Source organism: Daphnia carinata, chromosome 10 (assembly GCF_022539665.2).
Source record: "Daphnia carinata strain CSIRO-1 chromosome 10, CSIRO_AGI_Dcar_HiC_V3, whole genome shotgun sequence".
Lineage (NCBI taxonomy): Eukaryota > Metazoa > Arthropoda > Branchiopoda > Diplostraca > Daphniidae > Daphnia > Daphnia carinata.
In genome coordinates this window covers 7495855-7517313 of record NC_081340.1, presented here as the reverse complement: position 1 = coordinate 7517313, position 21459 = coordinate 7495855, and the positions used below count along the sequence as shown (strand labels likewise).

The window sequence follows — 21459 nt, the reverse complement described above, 5'->3', positions numbered from 1 at the left end:
AGGAGGAAGAAAAAAAAAAAAAAAAAAAAAAAAAAAGCAAGAGACGGAGGGGGGAGAAAAATGCTGGTGGAACGAGAGGGACGGGGGGGGGACGTCTTGACGCCGTGTGGGTGAGGGGTTGATGCCTTTTGTATAGAACCTTCTTTTTCTTTTTGGACGACATACACACACACACACACACACACACACACACACACACAGACGAGAGAGAAAAGGAAGGGAGAGCCCGTTGCTCCGGTGCGGAATAGAAGATCGGAAGGAGGAGCCGATGACGACCAAAGCGAAGAGACAAGACACACTCCATCAGTAACAGCGTGCCCTTCCCTTCCCTCCCCCCCCCTCTCTCTCTCGAGTTGCTTTTTTTCTTTTTCCTTCTCCCCCCCCCCCTCCTTCACAACCAAACGGGAAAGAGAGACAGGGGCCGGAGCACATTGGATCGATGTGAAGGGGCCGGTGGAGGTCCCTTTCGGGTGAAAGAAAAAAAAAAATATATATATATATATATATAAATATAAAATAAAAAAAAAGGGAAGAAAACGAAAGAAAGGTGGTGGTGAGGGAGGAAGGGGATAGTAGTAGGGGTCGGTTACTCTCTGTCCCCTCCATCCGAGGGCTGTCACGGTCGACGCTGTTTTGTTATATATCCTCCCTGCCTCTCTCTCTCTCTCTTTCTTCCTTCATCGTCGTTCACAACAACCCACTCTGATCTTTTCCTTCCCCCCAATGTCCACTGTTTCTGTGGTGGCGCCAAATAGGGGACGCCCCTGCGTCCGCCATCGTCCGCCGGATGGAACGTTCCCCCCCCCTCCCACTCCTTCTCATCCGCCTCTTTATTATTTTTTTTTTTTTTTCCCTTTCTTTTCCCCTCTAGTCTTTTTTGCTTTCCTCTTTTCTTTGTCGTCGTCGTCGTCGTGTATTATATATCCCGAACGACGAGCGCTAAGGTGGTGGGCCGCCTTCCTTGGCCGTTTTTGATCATTCGCGGCACACTCACTCAACTCACCGACAACAAACAATGGCAGGAAGTTGTTGATGCCATCGCATTTCTTTTTCTTTTTCTTTTTTTTTTTCCGCATTCCTCCCACCTCTCACTGTATCGCTACCCACACCAATTGTCGCCCTGTTTTTGTTTTTTTTTTTCCTTTATTTACCTTTTCTTTAAAAAAAAAAAAAAAACACACACAGTTGCGACAAAGTTTGTGAAGGGGAGGGCAAAAAAAAAAAAAAAAAAAAAAAAAAAGCGCAAATAATCTAACGGCATGTGAAAAGAGAGAAAAAGAAAACATTTTACAGAAGGTTTTGCCCTGACGAGCGCACAGTCGTTCAACGGTAGAGTCTAAAAAGCAGACGACAGACGATTTTTGCGGCCTGGCTCTCCTTTGTGCATCTCCACGCACTCGACAGCAGACGATAATATCTTTCTCTTTTGCTTTTCTTAACAGTTTTTTTTTGTTTTTTTGTTTTTTTTTTTTTTTTTTTTTTTTTTCCTGATATGAATAAGAAAAAAAAAAAGGACTGGCTGGCGGGTAGGATGGAAGAAGAAAAAGAAACAAACAAGATTCAGGGCGGGATCGAGTATCTACTTCCCTTTTTTGGGGTCGCTCGTTTGGGGGGCTCCGTGGGACGTGCAGCTTTTTTTTTTTTTTTTTTTTTTTTTTTTTTCTTTTCTCTCTTTGACTTGTTTGTTTTTGCCTTTGCCCCGCTCCGTTCGCCCGCACACTCAGATTCCCGTCGCCATGACTACACATACACAAGCCAAACCCAATAGACTCTCCCGCCTCCTCTTTTTTTTTTTTTTTTTTTTTTCTCAGGCCCACTCAATTTACCCACCTCACTCCCAATCCATCCCAAACTGGTTTCTCTTTCTTCTCTTGTCTCGCACACACACACACACGAAATCCCCCCCCCCCTTCGCTTGCAGCCGATCCGTTTCCCGCACCCTCCGTGCACCCCTTTGTTGTCCGGATTTCAAAGATGTCACACGCCATCTAGTTGATGAAAATCCAATCTTTAACAATTTTTGTTTTCATTTTTTTTTTTTTTTTTTTTTGAAACGTAAATAAACAGGACGAAGCGGGCGGAGAAGATCGGCCCGTTTACAAGAAAGTGGCCGTCGTCGAAGATTTCTTCGACATCATCTACAGAGAGCATGTGGAATTCATGAACAATAGCGGCGGACGACCGCCAACGGGCAAACACGCCGGACAGAAACGAACGTATCGCGCTGTGAGTGGCCCGCATCTTTTACTTTTTTTTTTTCTTTCAATTTTAAACAGCAAAATGTTTATCCCGTTTTTTTTTTCTTTCATCTCTTTTGCGCAAAATAAAAAATAAAGATAACAGAAATTTACGCGTTTCTGCCGCGAGAGGCTGTCACGAGATTCTTAATGCAATGCGCCGATTGCCAACGACGCGGCAACGGCGCTTCATCCGCCGCCAACGTGATCCTTCCATCGTCCAGCCAGCTCGTCGCAGGAGCACCAGTCTCCACTCCTACACCCAACAGCCTGCTGCCCAATCAAAGCGTTTCGCCAGGGTCACCGACTCCACCGGCATCTCCGCACGCTCCGGCCAACGTAACGGCGACGGCTGCCCCTGCCACCGTCAAGTTGCACCACCACCTCCCACCGACGCCGCCGCAGTCCAGCCGCCATAGCAGCAGCAGCAGCAGCAGCGAGCATAGCTGGTCTCAACAACAGCACAAACTTGGGCTCTTGGGGTTGGGCCAAGCGACTCCCATTCCTCCTACCCCATCGACGCTGCTGATGGGTTTGGCCGTGACTGCCAACAACATCGACCTGAGTCTGCCGTTGACCAGCACGCTCCTCAAACGCGCCACACTAGCCGGAGTGTCACATCAACAACTGCTAGGACTCGATCGCGCCGTAAGTTTTTTTTTTTTTTTTTTGTTTTGTTTTGTTTTTTATTCCCCCCTGAGGGCATCTTTGTTGAACGCAACGGTATCACTCACGCATAATCATGTCAAAAAGAAACTTGTGCTTTACAAGGAGTGTTTCAAACACAAATTGCCGCCCTTTTCGTTTGGTTTTTAAACATTTGAGGAGAAGAAACGAAAAACAAAAAAAAAAACAAAAAATTAACGATCTGGCAGCGCTTGCGCGTTAGAGGCTCTTAAAAAAAAAACCGAGATTTGTTTTTTTTTTTTTTTGAAGGGAAGAGAGCCGAATGTGAAAGAGAGAGAGAGAGAGAGAGAGATTTCGTTATTGAGAGAAAGAAAAAAAAAAAAAGGCTTGGTCTCATTTTCTTTAAATGTTTTGGCTGTCGACAAGAGAGTGAGAGCGAATGTGGAGAAGAAAAAAAAAAAAATGGGATTGAGAGAACGGGTGTGGAAATGATGGGCTCTGGCGGGCAAACACACACACAAAAAAAGAATGAGATCGAGGGGAGAGTTCTCTTTGGATTATTCGTCGTTGTTTGTTATACCGTGGAAGAAAAAAAAAGGAGAAAATAAAAGTCGATCGATTTCGTGGGTTCTGTTGTTGCGCCACAAGGAGGAGAAAAAAAAAACTTGGAGCCTCTCCCGATTGCGCTCGTCTGTTCCTACACCCCCCCCCCCTCCACACGAGTCGAACAAAAAAAAATATTCCGAAAAAAACAAAACAAAAAAACTGAGAATCTTTTTTTTTTTTTTTTCTTTTCTATAGGAGTCGTCATTTAGCTCGGCTGGAATATCTAGTCAGCAACTACCCCAAGGCATGACAGCTGGATATAGAGCGGATCATCAAGAGATCAATCCAGTGTCACAGCAACAATATCAGAGTTCATCTTCTCCCATGTCGAATTGCAGCGCAACGATGACAACAGCCTATACGACCACCGATCCCACTAGCCCCATCACGTTGGACTTGTCTTTGTCAAAGACGTCAACAACCGATGTCGCCATGTGTGACGATCATTCCCCAAACGGAACTGTCAAAGACGAGGACGACGAAGATGACGACGATGCCGATGACAGGATCGACACACAACAAGATCCAGAACGTCTTAAAGCTTTCAATGTAAGCTCATACCCCCAACAACTGACAGCCTCGATTTAAACTGATTTTTTTTTTTTTCCATTTAGATGTTTGTTCGATTATTTGTGGACGAAAATCTAGACCGCATGGTTCCCATTTCACGACAGCCACGTGAGAAAATTCAAGCAATTATCGGTAGGTGACACGAACACACGAGTGGAATTGCCTTAACATAATGTGCTACTTTCATTTCATTTTTTAGATTCGTGTTTACGTCAGTTCCCCGAGTTTGGCGAGAGAGCGCGCAAGCGCATTCGTACCTATTTGAAATCGTGTAGGCGCCATAAGCGAACGAGGGATCATCCAGATGCTGCGTTTTCAGTGACTGGAACTGGTGCGTTGCCATCTCCAAATAGACCAATGCCATCTCACTTGACGTCGGTCGTGGCTGAACAAATCCTAGCACAGGCCTGTGAAAATGAGAATCAAAATGCCAAACGATTACGTCTAGGACTAGAACCAATCAGCCAGCCTTTGCCACCAACAATGAATAACGAGGGATCAAATGTTTCAAACAGCCCAACAACATTTGCACAACAACCGGAAGCAGCACAGAGTTCACAGTCTACCATCATACCAACTTCATCTGGAATGAATCTGTCTTCTAGCCAAACGACCAATTTATTCCGGCCAGCATTTGGGCCATACCAAAGATCCAGCAATAATGGACATTCTCAACCAACAACTTCCATTAATCAAGGTACATTTATCATTTCATTATACCACGTGGAAGACATTAAGGCACGATGAGTAATTCAAAAAAAAGTTACCTAGGGGCAAAGTTCGGCCGCCATTGCACGTGGTTGGTTTCAAGTGGCTTTTGATAAAGGGGTTTTTTTGCTGAAATTTTCACAACACTTTTCACAAAACACAGGGAAATGCACACACAAACACTAATGGAAAAAAAATATTACGTTTCGGCAAGGTGTTGCAGTTCAGTTTTTATTGTTCAATAATTGGGAAATATTTCATACGAGATCACTGGAGTTTTGATGCTGCTCCACCTGCCTCGAACACGATACTGACTGATCCCGCCAAGCCCGGAAACATGATTTTGCCGGTTTTTTTGCAACAACGTTGCCAACCCATTTCTCGAAAATTCGATGATCAACTTCACAATTAATTTTCTATTTACAACTTAGAATTGCAATCATTTAAAAGATAGTAAAATAATTTTACCATTCAATCAAATTAATTAAGCAAATTTGTATCAACAAATAATAGGTCCGACAGATTTGAGTACCAAATCCCGGCCTGCTTCTGCAATTTTGGCGCCAACGACAACTAATGGATTACCCAATCGTTCGTCGCCATTGCAACCACATAAGTTGAATGCTGCAGAAATACTTGCTGTTCGTCAGTTAGTCACTGGATACAGAGAATCGGCAGCATTTTTGCTTCGATCAGCAGACGAGTTGGAACAATTGCTACACCAACAGCAATCAACAAATTGAAAAGAACGTTGTCAGTGTCAATTTTACACGTCTACGTGAAAAATTTGTATTTGAAAAATAGATTACAAGTATGTGTTTATTTTTGTTTCATCAACTATGTGCAATTTTCGAAAAACGGACTAGAAAAAAAAAAAGAAAATTCGTTGTTTTTTTCCCTGGTTGGAGTGAGCCAAATCTTCTTCCTTTCCCCAAAGTTCGAATCCAGATAAAAAGTTCCTCTGTCGCTGTTCAACAACTCCTTATACGTATTTGCTTGTTCTACGGAAAAATCAAAGAATGTTTGTATACATATTTGTAAACAGTTAACTATTAATAAAAGTCGAAATAACCAAACGAAACAACTTCACTCATTGGATACGATGGCAGTATTGCCTAATTTCAATCTGCCTAGAAAAGCAAGAAAAATGTACTGTACTCGTCAAGGTTTGGAAAACAATTTCATTTGTAGCTTCTGATAAAAGGAGTAATAACTCTGAAGTTTTCCAGACTGAAAACAAACATTTGTTTTTTCGTATTTGTAGAAGAAATTAAGAAAATTTCAGAAAACCATGTTGTTTTGATGCCGAAGAAACAAGTGTTTCATTGCCTCAATAGATGTCAGGATATTTTTGCCACGCGGGAACGAAATCAAATCGATTTATTTTTCAATCCCGATAAGTATTTTATGTCCGTCTGCTACGCTCCTTACTTGCTCGTGCGCACTGCGGAGGCAGCGGAGGGCGTACACCGTGCCGAAACTTATCTTCTATTACCTCGCTAACTATTGCTTATCGTGCTTTCCCTCCAATTTCTACATGTTGTCGTGACTGTTTTTTTTACGACTTATAGTAAGCCTTCGATTGCTAATAAAACCCAAAGAATGGGTTTTTTTGACGTAAAGTACCTTAAACAAGAACATCTCAATGGATTCGACAATTACAAGGTCAGTTGGCTTTGTCTAGTCGGCGATGTATCGCATTTTTTAAACTTACTTTTATTCATTCACAGTACAGTGCAGTGGACAACAGCCCCCTTAGCAGATGGGTTATGCATCCGTTTTGGAATGCTTGTGTCAAAGTAATTTCACTGCGCAGTTTTCATCTCAGAATTTTGACTCACAAGGTTTCATTTTTCATTTCTAGATTTGCCCACAATGGATTGCCCCCAATCTCTTAACCTTTGTTGGCTTCTTGTTCACGGCAGGCAACTGGGTCTTGCTTGGCTATTACGATTACTATTACTATGCATCATCAGAAGGATATCCTCACATTCCCAACTGGGTTTGGCTAGTTTGTGCCATCAATCACTTTCTTGCACACACTCTAGGTAGGTAAACACAGGATACTGAAATAGCCTTTCACTATCTTATCTTTGTAAATTTTTGTAGATGGAATTGATGGCAAACAAGCAAGAAGGACCCAAAGTAGTAATCCGTTAGGAGAATTATTTGACCATGGATTGGTAAATTTCGAAAAAAAACCCCACTAACTCCTTTGAATTATCCAATGCCCTTTGCTATTCTAGGATTCCTGGACTTCTTTCTTTATCCCTGCAGTTTTGTATTCTGTGTTTGGGAGAGTGGAACATAGCATATCAGTCCTTAGGCTGTATTTTTGCCTAATTAACGTTCTCTTTACCTTCTTATCTTCACACTGGGAAAAGTACAATACCGGCATTTTATTTTTACCTTGGGGTTATGACGTCTCTCAACTGGTAAATGTTTAACAAACGATAATATTTCCTTTTGTTTGGCGACGATCATTAACCCTGTATATTTTGTGTAATTTCTTCTAGTGCACCTTGATCATTTATTTGATAACATTTACCGCTGGTTACGAGTTTTGGAAATTTACGTTACCAGGTGGTATCACTGCTGGCGCTTTGTTTGAACTCATGATGTGGGGAGGTTCACTGTTAACTAGTCTACCAGTTTCCTTCTACAACATGTATAGGTAATCTATTCGTTAAAAGAAGGTTTCATGTTTTCATTTGCTCATCAAAACATATTGCATTTAGGGCATATCGTGATGGAACAGGTAAAAATCGCAGCTTCTGGGAAGGAAACCGTCCACTCGTCTCGCCGCTCCTATTTTTCAGTATGACTACCACGTGGGTTCTTGCATCACCTACTAACATATTAGAGAGCGACCCACGCTGCTTTACCTTCATGGTGGGCATTGTCTTTTCCAACATTTGTTGCCAACTGATCGTCGCCCAGATGAGCAACACCCGCTGCGAGGTGTTTAGCTGGCTATTGGTGCCGGTGGGGGCCGTCGTTGCCGCCGCCCTAATCTTGCCCAGTTCGTTGCATCTAGAACTACCCCTTCTCTACATGTTAACGGCGTTCACTTTCCTTGCTCACGTTCATTACGGCGTTTGCCTCGTAAGTTTAAAGCAAACAAAACCTGCCATAAATAATTTCACCGATTGTCTTTTTCGTTTGTTACAGGTCCGCCAAATGTGCAGACACCTCAATATTTGGTGCTTTCGTTTGAAGCAGCGGAAAGATTGACTATTAGCCGACAGTGCTTGCTAGTCTCTGCTTCTATTGGCCCACTCTACGCGGTATGAGAAACAATTGACATTTTCATAATGAAAACAGAAACACCGCCAGCTTGTTTTAGGTTGTGCATACTTTTCGCCAATTAGAGAGACAGAAAAAAACAAACAGAAGTCTATGTGTTTTATTGGGTTCCAGTTGATTTTGTTTATCATCGGTGCAATTAGTTAAAAGGAAGACAACGAAAGATCCTTTTGGGTTCCATTCACCAGGTATGAAACCATATTTGCATATAGATTACTATGGGGTAGATTGGGTTCTTTCGAGCAGATTTTTTTTTTCAGCAAGTGCTGTCCCTCGGACGCATAAAATTCATAGTGATAAAATTGGCATAGTTTTTTTTTGTGTGCGAACGCACGCGCGTTCCCGGTTAAACGCAGCCCCATTTTCTTTTCTTTGTAACATTTAGTCACGTGACGTATCACCTTGTCCATACCCATTCTTTTCCCCGCACTCTCCCTACACACACACACACTTTGTCTTGTTTTTGAGCCATCCAATGAGAAATAATTTCATAATTTGTGTGTCTTGTCTATCCAAATTTGTGTCTGTAAAGTCCTAGTGCAGGAATCAAATTTTGTTATTAAAAAAAAGCAACAACAATGAATGCCAAACATGCTCGGCTTTCCAGGTGTGCATCATTATTTACCTCCCATGCTGGTGTTTTATGCAAGTTCCCGTCTGCACTTTCACACCCGTATGTTCACACAACGTCTGAACGAGACTTTGGTACAGCCACTTGAATTATAAGAGGCTAGGTCTGAAAGGGAGTAAGAAATGATGAGAGATACGCATTGTTCTTTCAGTGGCAACAAGACTGCATAATTTTTATCATGATTTCGGAATTCCCCAATTTTTAAAAAAAGCTGTGGTATAACAGTCAATGAAGAGAGTGGTGGGGGCAGATGGAATCGCTCTCGCACACACGCACGCACATACACGATCCAAGGATAAGAGCCGAACAAAAAAAGAAACAAGAAACAAAACCAAAAAGCGAAAATTTCAGTCTACACACATTATTTACAACATGATGAACAGTTAAGGGGATATGGATGAAAGAGAAGAAGAAAAACTGGGATAGAAAAGTAAACAAAAAAGTCAGTAAAAATAAGGAAATGAATTGCCAACGAAATAGTCATATTTCATCTTTTTTTTTACTGAGAAATTTTTACCGAAATAAGAGAAGAGCAAGAATATGTCACAACAAACAAAGTGTCAATAATTTTTTTTTGGATAGAATTTCACTTTTGATGTTTGTGATGATGGATCCCGCACGCAATTTGAACGATTTCTTTCCACCCAAATGTTGTGTGACGGAGGAAGAGGAAAAAAGATTTTCTTTAAAAACAAAAAGGTTAAGATTACAATAATTTGGTTTAAGAAAATGAAAAAAAAAAGATGGTGTGTGTAAAAATCGACAGGTGGTGTGGGATAAACGACGCTGGTTCCAAGAGGCTTTTAATTTCACATATTTTTCACTATTGTCCGAAGGATTGCACGATCCACCATAATGTCAACAACGACGCCATTTTTGAACTTGATCCATTAAAACGCCCAGAAGCATACACAAACACGCACAGCTGAGATGACGGTATATAGTTATATATATAGACAAACACACACAGACACACTTTCCGCTGCATAAATGGGGGGTGCGGGCAAACACGCCCAACTTGGGTTTGTTTTTTGCAATCTTTTTTTTCTTTTTCGTTCACTAAACAAAACATATGCTCTCGTCGTTTCTTGACTACGTTTGCACGGATTGTTCAGGCCCCTACCCCCTACGGGTTGTGGCTACTATTCGAATTCTTTTTAAACAAACGAAAAAAAAACAAACTATTATTTCAGCAAGAAGGAATCGTAAAAAAGGCAACGGCAGGTGGAGGTCAACATAAAGGTGAGAGAAGATTTTTTCTTTCAAATTTTCAACAAATTCATCAGCTTCATCATTCTCGTTAAAAATCCGTTTCAATACATATTTTTGTTTTTTTTTTTGTTGTTTTTTAACAATAATTTCAAGTGGATCTTTCCGTTACTATAGGAGAATTGGCGGGAGGGGGCGACGGTGCTGTTGCAGAGTAATCCACAACTTGTTTCTGGTCTGTGAATCAACTTCTCTATGTACAAGAAATATACAAAAAGCGGGCAGGTCCACAGAGTGGGGGGGAGTGTAGAAACATTCAAATTTGATGTCCTCCTGCCCACTATGTGGATTCATCACCGGCTATCTCGTGACACTCGTCGCCGTTTGTTGACCGACGTCAAAGGTCCGGTTGTAGTGGCACTGCACAATCCACCCAAAACGCTGGCTGGGCCAGCTTGGGGAGCCAAAATGGCTGGTGGAGCGTTGGTGGTGGAGGAATCAGATGCCGGAAGATCAGGAGCCAATATTGCAGTTGTTCCCGTTCCTAGAGTGGTGGTAGCAGTCGTCTGTTGATCCAACGTTGCCATTGGACCGTCCGTTTCGGCATCAGATTCAGGTGCCACTATAAGAAAACATTTCGTTCATTGTCCTTTTTCTATTATCGGATTTTAAAACATTAGCACAAACCTAATGCGGCACTACTCCTCGTTTTTCTTCTAAGTGTCCCGTTGTTCTCGATCGCTGCGGAGGACGATCCTCGAAGTCCGCCGACATGTCGACCTGATCTCCTGGCCGTCGACAACGGTGGGGGAGGCGGAGTCGTTGAAGCAGGATGGAAATTGTTTGTATTGCTTGATGCTGTTTCTTTCAACATCACTTTGACGGAATTCTTCTTTGAATTACGAATGGCAACCCTAAATTAAAATAAAACGTTTAACGTATGACTTCTCACAAAAGCAATTGGTTTGTATATACCTGTTGGTTCGAGGTATTTTATGAGGAAGGTCCGGCAAGGTGTCGTCGTCCGAGTTGTCATCTAAATTTTAAAAATGAAAATATTATTAATGCAAAAAAACGACGAATCAAACAAAAGAAGAGATAAATTACGTTTTTTAAGGATGGTCGATGGAGCATCATCGACGCTGCCTTGCCTTTTCCTACCGGAGATGGCACAGGGGGTGTTGCAATCATTGTGACTGCCGCTCATTTTGCGCGGGGTGTCCTCCAGACCCATACACACTTTAATCATTTCGCTCGCATTCTCCGAACATTTCCGCTTGTTTGGTCTTGTTGAAAGATTGGGCGATCCATCGGTTTGTTCCGTCGGCGTTTGCCTGTCACCGCTGCTGGGCGGATCAGACGTGCCACTGGATCCAGAATCGTTGCGTTTGCGACGCGAACTCTTGCGAGCCGTGACTGCCCCGCTGTTTGCTGTTGAAATTCCTCCCTGTTTATTCTCTTCGGCTGGGCTCTGCTGTCGAGGACTACTGCGTCTGATCTCTGGACTGATGATCCTCGTTCCAGAACGGGTACTCCTCGTCATCGTTTCAGGCGCATTCGGGGAATTTCGATGGTCAATGCATCCGTCACTGGATGTTCGTGGAACGGTGCGGGTTGCAATGCCGGAGTCGGGGTTGTTTCTTCAGACCCGGTGATGTCCTCATCATCGTCCTCCAAATCTTCCTCGTTTTTAAGTTCAGAATGGTGAGATGTTCCAGTGTCCGAACGGCCGCATTCTGATACCGAGCTACTGCTGGCACTGTCGTTCATCATCTCTTCCGGAGTGGCGTTCAATGACGGGAAACCGTGGAACGGAGACTGCGGCTGAGATTGACCACGCTCCTCTTCATCCGTTGGCTGGACATCGATTTGATCTTTGCTATTGTTCGCCATCGATGCTGCATCTTTCTCGTTCTTAATGCTCGATGAAGACGGTTTCTCTTCGTCTTTCTCTTTGACGGGTATCACAACGACGGGTGCGGATAACGGAGGTGATGAACGATTGGGAGGAGGAGGTTCTTTGGCTTCTTTCTTCACCAGTTCCACAGCCACTGTCGTAACCAGTTGAGGAGGCGTTACATTCGACGTCGTCAGAGATACGGTCCGTGCAGCAGCTGACGTGGAAACTGGAATGGATGAGACTGTTACCGGAAGAGACATTGGCGCTATTCCTGTTGAAGAAGATGAGGAAGAGGAGGCAGACAGAGCGGCCGAAGTAGCAGATGGAACGGTGATGGATTTCATCATGACCGCCGAGACGGGTGTTCCGTGAACTTTGCCGGGTGACACTTTGGAGACGAGGATCTTGACTGGACCGCCTTGGCCAGGACCCGATCGTGACGTAGCAGACGACAGATCCATTCCCTTTGGTATCGTAACTAACCGGATGGGGACCATTTTCGATCCGGACGTCATGGCGAATAGACCCGACGCCGAGCTGATTCGAGTGGCTCCGCCAGCGCCGGAAGAGGCGATCATGGCCATCGACTTGGATGACAAAGCGATCGAATTAGTTCCTACCCCACCAGTGGCGCTGTTGGACGAAAACAGGACGTAGCTGGTGGGCGGTGGAGGTGTAGGTACAGCTTTGGGTGATTCAGTCGTCCGTTTCGGGGCATGACAGTTGGCAATGAAACCGATTTTGGGCTGAGATCCAGAAGTGCCCGCCTCCACGACGACGACGGCCGGTGATGGTTCCTCAGTTTTAGAGACCACAATGGGCGGTGCTACTGTCGTCTTGGATTCGACGTCGGTTGGGCTACTAGCCGAAGAGGAACACGAGTTACCCAGAGATTCCGGCGAAAATGATGAGATTGAGTTCGACTGCTCATCCAATTTCTCCATGGCGGATGGGGCAGGCATCGATTGTTGAACAGTTTTTTGCTCTTCTGTATGTGGTGTCGAAGCGGAATCTAACGAGATCTTTTCTTCCGGTTTCACCTGCGCGCATTTCATTTCTTCTGGTTCCGTCACAATCGTTTCGCACGGAACCGGTCGATCGTCAACTGTTTCGGAAGAGATTTGCAGTTCATCCACCTCGGCTGGTTCTGATTTTTCAGCTTCTGTTCCACTGGCTACCAATTCATCTTTTACTTCTTCGACAGGCACATCCATCGATACTTCTTTCTCCGTGTTTTCAACCGATGCTGGAACTGGTGCCGCAACTACTTCCGTTTCTTTAGGGAGGACCGGAGTAGAAGGTGAATTACTGTCGACCATTTCAATCGAAGCTGGAACGGGTAGCGGAGAAGAGATGGCCGATTCATTGCTTGATGGAACAATCGCTGATGGCGTGGCATCTTCCGTAGCTGTTAGATGTTCACCAACGGTCAAATCAGCGTCCGGTGCTGGAGATGTCGGACGCGGAGAACGATGCGGGCTGGAACAGACGTCTGTGGTAACTTGCCCAGGTGGCGTGGCGATTGCAATGGTTTGATCCGACGGGATGTCGTTGTTGACTGGAACGACGTCTGGAACAGCCGACTCAGAGAGGATGGCATCCGGTGCTGGTGATGCATTTCCAGCTTCCAATGATGAAGGCCCAGGTGGGGAAACAGGATCTTCCGTCTCCACAGGACAGGAGGAAACAGCTGGAGATTTTGGTGTTATTACAGTGACGTCCTCCGACACCTGCTCACATTCAACCACAGGTGGTGAAAGAGCGACTTGTTCAGCCTCGACGGACTCGACTATCGCCGTATCCCTTGTATCTGAAATGACATTCGGCGGTGATGTTGTAGTCGGTACAGGACTGATTGCCTTCGTGGGCTCCAATGACGGTGGTGGGGATGCCGGTTTGGCTTGGATGGATGCCAAAGGTGAAGGCTGTCGAAATTGCTGTTGATCCGACGAATTAGAAGAAGAATAATCTTTATCTTCTCTCCTCGGTGGACTCTCTCCTTGATTGGGACTCTTCTCCGACAACGCGTCCAGCGATTCGATACCAGAATCTTCCCCCTGAGTGTTGCCAGTATCTTCTCCTCCGCCACTGATCCGCGTATCCGACGTCGCCACCATAACTTCGTTTTTAGCTGTTGGAGACTCTACCACAACGACATCTCTGGAAATGATTTCTTCAGCTGATTTTTCCGAAGAGGTCATCATAGTTCGACTTCCAGGTAGCGCTTCTTCGGCCACTTTGATGGTGGTCGTCGTACTCACGTTAACAATAACCGATGGCTCTTGTTCAGGTGTTGGGATTAAAGCATTGCTCTTCCGGTGGACATTGTTAAGTAAACTCAGCTTGTGCAGGTCGTTGGTGCCGATCTTCGTACGCATAATCGTCGCCTCTAATTCGTTCTTAATCAAGCGAGCACTTAGACCCTCTTGATCCACAGGCTCTGTCAATCCCAAAAATTATGAAATCAAATGTTTTATAATGAATTAACAGCACAATTTTACCTGCAAAGAAGTCATCACGTTTGACATCATTCAGCGTGTCTTCCACTTCGCACTTGGGTTGGATTATGGAAGAAATACACTCTGCTTCTGCGAGTTCCGTTTTTTCAACGCACGCCGGAATGGATGGTTCATCCTTCACTTCAGGTGGTAATTCCTGCTGTTGCGGCTCCGCTTGTGATTGTTGGACGGCCGGACTAGCCACAGACAATTCAAGAGGCGGGGATAATGGCGAACTTGGATCAGTCACTTGATGGACGGTTGGACTATTTGAACTGTGAGTGGAAGAAGTTGGGGGGTTCAAGGGTAACGAAGGAACAACAGGTGGTGATGGTATCATGGTCACATCTTCGCCTATTGGCGTCACATCAACGTCCAATACATCTGAGCTCACTATTTGCTCTGTCCGCGAATTGTCTGACGTCACCATTACATCACGATCTGCCGTTACGTGATTCACTATTGCACTACGAGTGTCCACTATGGCTACTTCACACGTTGGTGGGGTCTCATTGGATTCCAGGCAGACTTCCATGTCCTCCAATTTGACTGGCTCATCGTCTAGTTTGATTGACGGCCCCGGAACACTGCCCGTTATGGGGACGACCTCTTCGTCCTGTTCCATCAACACGAGGGGCATCGCCAAGTTGATGTCGGCCATCTTGTCGACGCTCGGCAAATCAGAGGCCGGTTCGGACAAGACGATATTGGTGGAAGGTGGGCCCGTTTCAAGTTCCATTTTCGTTTTTACTTTTGGCTTACAATCGGATTCGACATCCTCGACAGGAACGAGATCTTCTTGTTGTTCCTCTGCTCTGTCGTCTACACATTCCGCGTAACTTGGCGTTAACTGCTGAGACCGTTTTCGTTTGACGCTCTTCTTTTCACCTAAACATCGAAATTATTTGCGATTTAAAAAAATCCATTTCACGTATTTTTATTAATAATTTGAATACCTTTGTGGAATAATTCATCCTCTTCCGCCGATTCGTGCCGGCTTCGGGACTTTTTCCTTTTGACGTCCTTCTTTGGACTATTCAAAACAGCCAGATTGCGACCTTTGAGGGAGATGTGCAGAGGAGGAACCCTGGGCTCCGTGGCCGGACTGCTTCCACCGCTGTTGGAAATCGAGTTGGGTGCCGCAGGATCCAAACTCGGCGATGATTTCGGTACAGGTAGATTAACAAAGGCAACATAATTGGATTCATTTTTCTCTAATTTCAGTCGCAATTTTATGCCTTCGCCCGTCTCTTTGCCTCCCGGCGGTGGTTGTTCCCTGCAGATGGCTGCGGCCACAATGGGCTGATTGATTATTGTTGTCGCTGTTGTCCGATTGATTGTTTTGGACGACAATTCGTACGGATCGGGTTTGTCGTTTGCCAACGACATTTTCTCCGTGTCTTCGTCGCTGAAGAGACAGTCGGGTAAAGGCCGATCTAGGAAGGTGGGTGAGGTGGGATCAAGCAGCGACTGCATCAACAAGGTGCTCTCCAGCGACATTTCCAAATCTTTGGTCACTTCCACGTCACTGTCGGAGCTCTCGCTAGGACTCGGCTCTAAATGACCTAATTTTTTTTAAATACAAAATAAATTAAATAAAAATCCAAAATTCATTTAGAATTGCAAGAGTACCCGTCAGTGGGTTGATAAGCAGTTGCTTTTGTTTCTCCATCTCTGAGGCTGTTCTCGAGATAGTGATGGCGGTTGGATTGGTGTTGTTGGTTGCGACTGCCGACATCGGGGGCGTCCCCATAATCGTTTGCGGTGGAGTCGGAGTCGTTCCAGCTACGCGCTGAATGTTTGTTGCAGCGTTCCTCTGGGGATCGCTGACGACAGTGATGGACAGGTTGTTTCTTCCAGGTAACATATACGTGTCGTTGACACACACCATCCCATCGAGGAGGTTGGCACTCACATTAGACGAAGTCACAGACGATGAGGATATGGACGCTGCGGAAAAATATAAACCAATAATGAATTAGAATTTTTAATGAATTTGTTTTAATGAAAATTTACCGGCAACGGTAGCAGGTACAGCAGTGACGGTGGCTCCACCAGGAATGACCGGTAGGCGGTTGTGATTGACCACATGAAGGTTGGGCCTAAGGCCCGGGTAAGGTGGCGGCGGAACGGCGGATTGAAGCGGCGACCGGATTGAGGAGGACGAAGTGGCAGCTGCGGAAGCAACGCCAGGTGGTGTTGCTGTTGGTATCGCTGCGGCCGTTGTTATTGGCGCCAAATGGCGAATAACACCAAGAGATCCAGGCCCGGGAGCCCGAGTCATCATGGGCATTCGTACTCCAGCAACCATTGAAGCAGATGGTACACTTCCAGGCGGCCGAACAACAAATTGCTGTTGCTGGACCATCATCGGCTGGTTTAATCTATCAGTCTGTCAAAACAAACATACATCGTTAAAAAAAAAAAAACACTTTAAAAGCAAACACAAGTTTCTTTAAAAAAAAAAAAAACCTGAAGGGCTTCTCCAGTTTCCAGCGTAGAAGACGAGGACGAAACCGGGACAACAACAGGGGTAGCAGCAACGCTGGACGAAGGATGTGCTGAAGGAATCGCGGGGGCCAGGCCGCTGAGAGCCGTGTGGGCGTTGAGTGGTGCACCTGTCCGAACATTAAGCACCGTGACTGAGGCAGCCAATGTCAGGTTTGTCTCTACCGGAGCAGGAGTCGCCACGACGGGCGTTCCGGCCGGCGAATTGGGAGAAGAAGAGGAAACAGGGTAAGGTGAGGCGGCCGGAGATGACGAAAGTGGCGAGTTGTGCGTACGGCTAACCGGACGACCGACTCCTCCCATCACCTGCTGCTGCTTTTGATGTCTGACCTTGTCCAGGACGTCAACTGGATTCGATTCCATTGCCACATCACTCGAATTGACCGTCGACGTGACAGGTCCCATGCTGGCTGATGCCATTCCTTGCGCACCGGGCGATCCACTCCGACTGGCTAACATTGTCCTAGGTTGCTGCAACTGCTGTTGTTCCTGTTGTTGCCGCTGTTGTTGTTGTTGCTGCAACAGATTGACTAAGAGCGGGCTCGACACGGTCGTGATGGGAACCGATTGGAAATTGGACGAGCCGGACGTCGGTGGTACGGGTTGGTTTATTGCCACCACCGGCGTTGTCCTAACGGCAGTCGGTGTAGGTGATGACGTGCTGGGGAACGGTTGTTGCTGTGTTGGATTCGGCTGGAAGTGCTGGGCGGAAGAGAGTGCGTTGATTCCTCCGACTTGCATAGTAGTGGGCGGCGCGAAAACAACAGCGGCCGTGGCGGCGGGTTCGGCAGATTTCATAGTGACATGGTGCAAGGCACTTGACAGAACTTGAAGTGGAGAAGGTGAAGAAGAAGAAGCTGTAGATGTCGGAGGAGGCGGGCCTGACGCTACAGCCGGGTGGTTGATTGTATTGGCCGTCATTGTTGTAGGAGGCCGTCCCGTTCTGGGTATTGTTTGAGACATGGTGGTGATGGCCGGGGAACAAGAAGAAGAAGAAGAAGAAGCTGAGGATAAAGAGGAGGAGGACGGCTGGCCCGTTTGGCCGAGCATGGATTGAGCGGCGTGGGTCATACTGGCGAATGGGTAGGGACCCGCGTAGACCGGTTGGGCACGAGCCGCCACGACACCACTACCGCCGATCCCGCTGTTCGGATTGCTGTTGTGTGGTCCGACATTCGATTGCGCGCTCGCACTACATCCTCCTCCTAGAACAGGTCTCTGATGTTGTTGCACGTAAGGAATCGGCTGACTACCTGGCGCAACGACATTCGGACTGCGGAACGCTCCGGCAGACGACACAGCCACCACTGGCTGCTGGAAGTTGCTATTGTTGCCGACATTCACATCGGTCGGCAAGAGGACACTGGCACTACCCTGAGAAGGAGTCACTAGGCCGTTAACACCGGCTCCGGTAGAGGCGACTTGCGCCAATAATTCTGTCACACTGGCTGGGGAGGATGTTGCTGACACCACTGACCCGGTTAAAGGCGATACACTATTTCCTCCTACACTTCCATTGACTGCAGAAGCAGCTGATACATTTGCTGCTGCTCCTGCTGGTTCCGTCCGGAAAACAATCTCTTGCGCTTCATATCGACCGGCGATCGTCAGGGATATGACCTGTAAAGATGATCGTGATGAATGTCTCGTATTAGGGCTTTGATTTAAGTTATGAGGTATACCTGATCGCCTTCCAGCTGCAGGGATAATATTCCTAATTCTCTAAGCGCCGCATCGCCCACCTGGGCCAGCTGGCGGAGCCGGCCGGCCGCCTCCCTGGGCAAGGTGAAGGTGACCCGGACCGAGTTCCACGGCTCCACTCGGCGGACCCGCAGCTGGCGGTTCTCTTCACTCTCTGAAAAAAAAACACAGAAATGTGAGATACATTAGAACCTAAGGCATAATTGATTCCAGTAGCATAGAGTTAAAGCAAACATAATAGACACAGGCAAACAGGCTGTTATTAATTATCACGATGAAGATAACCTCGAATGTTTGGCCGATTAGCATTGTTGTGATCACTACCTTGATTCAACGTGCCAAACTTGAAACTTTTAAACAGAAGAGAACGAGTTTGAGGGGGAAGACCCGGCGTTCCCATGATTTTTTTTTTATTGGCACAGAGCATCCAAACACTTTCGTTTGGTCGAGTTTTGCTAGAACCCGACACCTGTGACCACTATTCGGTCACACACACAAAAAAAAAGCAGACACAATCACTGACCACTAACGTAACTATTCGTTCGGTTGGATGATTGTCTAAGAGTTGTTTTGTTTGGGTTTTTACGCGCGTTTTTTTTTGTTCCCTGAAACTTGCATCCAATCTGCAAACGTCAATACTAAACAAGAGAAATATGGACAGCCCGTACTGGATTGAACTGGGGCCTCTTTTGTTCCGACGAACAACAGTGGCCCATTTTTAACTTTACTGGAAAGAATCCCTCATATTCAGCTTTAAAATGCAGGCACACGATTAGAGCCCGAAACGAGATCTTTTAAATTTGGGGTGTCTGAAAAATGAACATCATTCATTTGATTTGAAATTTTGTTGTTGAAATGCGAACAAAATGCAAAGGTGTGGTGGTGGTGGCGCTGCTGCTGCCCGCCGTAGTAGCCCTGACGCGAGCAAGCAGCCAAAAACATGCCGACTCTCTCTTTCTGCCCACCCCACTTTGACAACATTTGAGCCCGTCGACGACACACATAAATGCATAACAGCAACTATTATGATGGATGAAATGTAATCCAAAAGCGAATTTTTCCGTTGAAAAAATCGGGAAACGATTAATCCAGGAGTAGTATACACATAGGACACACACAGAGACAAACACACACGCCAGTCCTAAGGAAATTCCGAACTTCTTGTGTTTGAGTGTTGGATCGTCGCGTAGGGCACTGGGGAGTTTGGCTTTTTAAAAGACACTAACTCAACATATTCCATCACGATGACACGGCACAGGTTGCACGATTGGAGGGCAACAATCACTCACCTGGGGGGTTGAAACAATCCGGCATAATCTTAATGGTCTGATATACTCCATCGAACAATAATAAAATTTGGGGGCTTCATAGCCGCCATTTGCAAAAGCTTCTAAGGTATCGATAGTTTGGTTGGAATATCGATGAACGCGCCTTACCTATCGATTATTGTCTAGTACAACAAACAGTCGACATTGCCAAATGATTTTCAGTAGCCAACTAAAAGTTTACTTTCATTTTAATAGTTTTTTTTTCTTCTGGCTAACTGAAAATAGTTTTCCCATTCGCTATATCTTTTAAACAATATATCTAAAAGAGTTACTTCTAATCTTTGAGAACTTTAAATCGATCACATTCATGCTCTTCACTCAACAACGAACGGAAGTTGAACAGTCATTCGATAAAAATTATTCTTACCTGGACCCATCAAGACAAAATAACGACAAATTAAAAATACATATCCTTACCGCATTTCACGCATTCAATTCCAGAAAATCAGCATTACTGGTGCAGAGTTACGCCCTGCATTCGACCATATATTTCGTAGTACAGAACGACGAGTAACTTTTGTTCGGTTGTAATAGTCTTAAGTAATAACTATGTGAAATTTTATGAAATCCCAATTTTTTTCTTGCGTACCTTCAACAGAAATACCACAATAGGTCATTTCTAAATTTAAGGATACCCAAAGAGATCAAAAATAACTAAAAAATCTAGAAAACAAGATTACTAGGTTTCTTATTTTTATTGACATCTATATTCACATTATATCAAGAGTCTAAAATATTTCTTCATTAAGTCAACAATTACGCTGGCCGGGCTGCTGTGAAGATACCAGCTTGCTTCATCCTGTTGTATTCTTTCTCAATGTCGTATGTTCTGAAAATGATATAATCAATTGATGAGGTCTACCATGTTGAACCGTAATGCAGAATGTTACCTGTAAAATTCAGCATATGCCAGTTTTCTCTGGTCAGCAACTAGGAACTTGTATGCAAACATAGTTCCAAACGACAGAATAGTAGCAACGACCAAGTTCTTCTTGATCTGGTCAGTCAAGAGGCCCCTCATCTTTGGTTTCGCAAGGGTTGCAACAGCCTTCGCCGACATACTACAATTTACAAAGTAAGCTTTTATTGCAAATCAATCGGTACGGTATCACAATAGGGAAAATTCATCGCCGACAGTTGTATAATAAATTTGAAAACTATATTAGTGCACACAAAATTAAAATATAAGTAATATATTACTTGAAAACTGGTGGACGTGTGTACGAGTCAATAGCAGAAAATCAACGGCACAAGATGGTGGCGTTTTCGGCTTTTGGAAAATTCTGTAAATTATGCTGCCACCTAGCGACCAAAAGCAGAACTGCTACGAACATTTCAAAATTCGATGACGTCACTTGCTCAAAAAGTTGAACAACAAAATCTGTAACAAAGAAGAGAGAAAAAGATACACACATCCGGCAAGTTAGTACAGATATTGACGTTGTTCGTAAGCTCACCTGCCTTGAAACCCTGCGGGAAGAAAGGTGTAATATGCACGTAACAACAATTCAAGGAGAAAAAAACTGGCAGCATAGACAAGAAAAAAGTGCGCAGCTGCAAAACGCCAAACAATGACAAAAAATTTGGAAAGAAACAAAAAAATTACAATTCAGAAATCAAGGACACCGAA

General features: G+C 45.0%; 4 protein-coding genes across 6 annotated transcripts in view; 2 read left to right on the top strand and 2 right to left on the bottom strand.

Annotated features, from left to right (window-relative positions):
• LOC130701096 (nucleolar protein 4-like) overlaps positions 1-5826 on the top strand; it is a 59208-nt gene extending 53382 nt beyond the window's left edge. For both annotated transcript variants that reach the window (XM_057523044.1, XM_057523043.2), the window contains 6 exons: positions 2068-2226; positions 2337-2885; positions 3666-4019; positions 4085-4172; positions 4240-4737; positions 5262-5826. In XM_057523044.1, the coding sequence (XP_057379027.1) occupies positions 2068-2226; positions 2337-2885; positions 3666-4019; positions 4085-4172; positions 4240-4737; positions 5262-5491 (1878 nt within the window). In that variant the 3' untranslated portion in view covers positions 5492-5826. The remainder of the gene's footprint in view (positions 1-2067; positions 2227-2336; positions 2886-3665; positions 4020-4084; positions 4173-4239; positions 4738-5261) is intronic.
• Positions 1-8644, top strand: part of LOC130701133 (ethanolaminephosphotransferase 1-like) — a 64870-nt gene extending 56226 nt beyond the window's left edge. The window contains exons 2-9 of one of the 2 annotated variants that reach the window (XM_059497364.1): positions 6205-6413; positions 6479-6547; positions 6613-6796; positions 6858-6931; positions 6995-7183; positions 7265-7422; positions 7487-7853; positions 7920-8644. In XM_059497364.1, the coding sequence (XP_059353347.1) occupies positions 6351-6413; positions 6479-6547; positions 6613-6796; positions 6858-6931; positions 6995-7183; positions 7265-7422; positions 7487-7853; positions 7920-7982 (1167 nt within the window). In that variant the 5' untranslated portion in view covers positions 6205-6350 and the 3' untranslated portion in view covers positions 7983-8644. Of the gene's footprint in view, positions 1-6161; positions 6414-6478; positions 6548-6612; positions 6797-6857; positions 6932-6994; positions 7184-7264; positions 7423-7486; positions 7854-7919 lie in introns of those variants that run through there. The other variant, XM_057523102.2, reaches the window with a different exon arrangement.
• LOC130701154 (methyl-CpG-binding domain protein 3-like) overlaps positions 1-21459 on the bottom strand; it is a 55623-nt gene that overhangs the window by 21497 nt on the left and 12667 nt on the right. The gene's annotated exons all lie outside the window — the stretch shown is intronic.
• Positions 8809-19909, bottom strand: LOC130701091 (mucin-17-like). The gene is given in 12 exon segments (XM_057523037.1): positions 8809-10516; positions 10582-10808; positions 10870-10930; positions 11002-11457; positions 11460-14234; positions 14296-15180; positions 15249-15857; positions 15925-16242; positions 16309-16684; positions 16765-18420; positions 18483-18655; positions 19791-19909. Coding segments are annotated over 12 exon segments (7830 nt in total). The 5' UTR covers positions 19816-19909; the 3' UTR covers positions 8809-10247.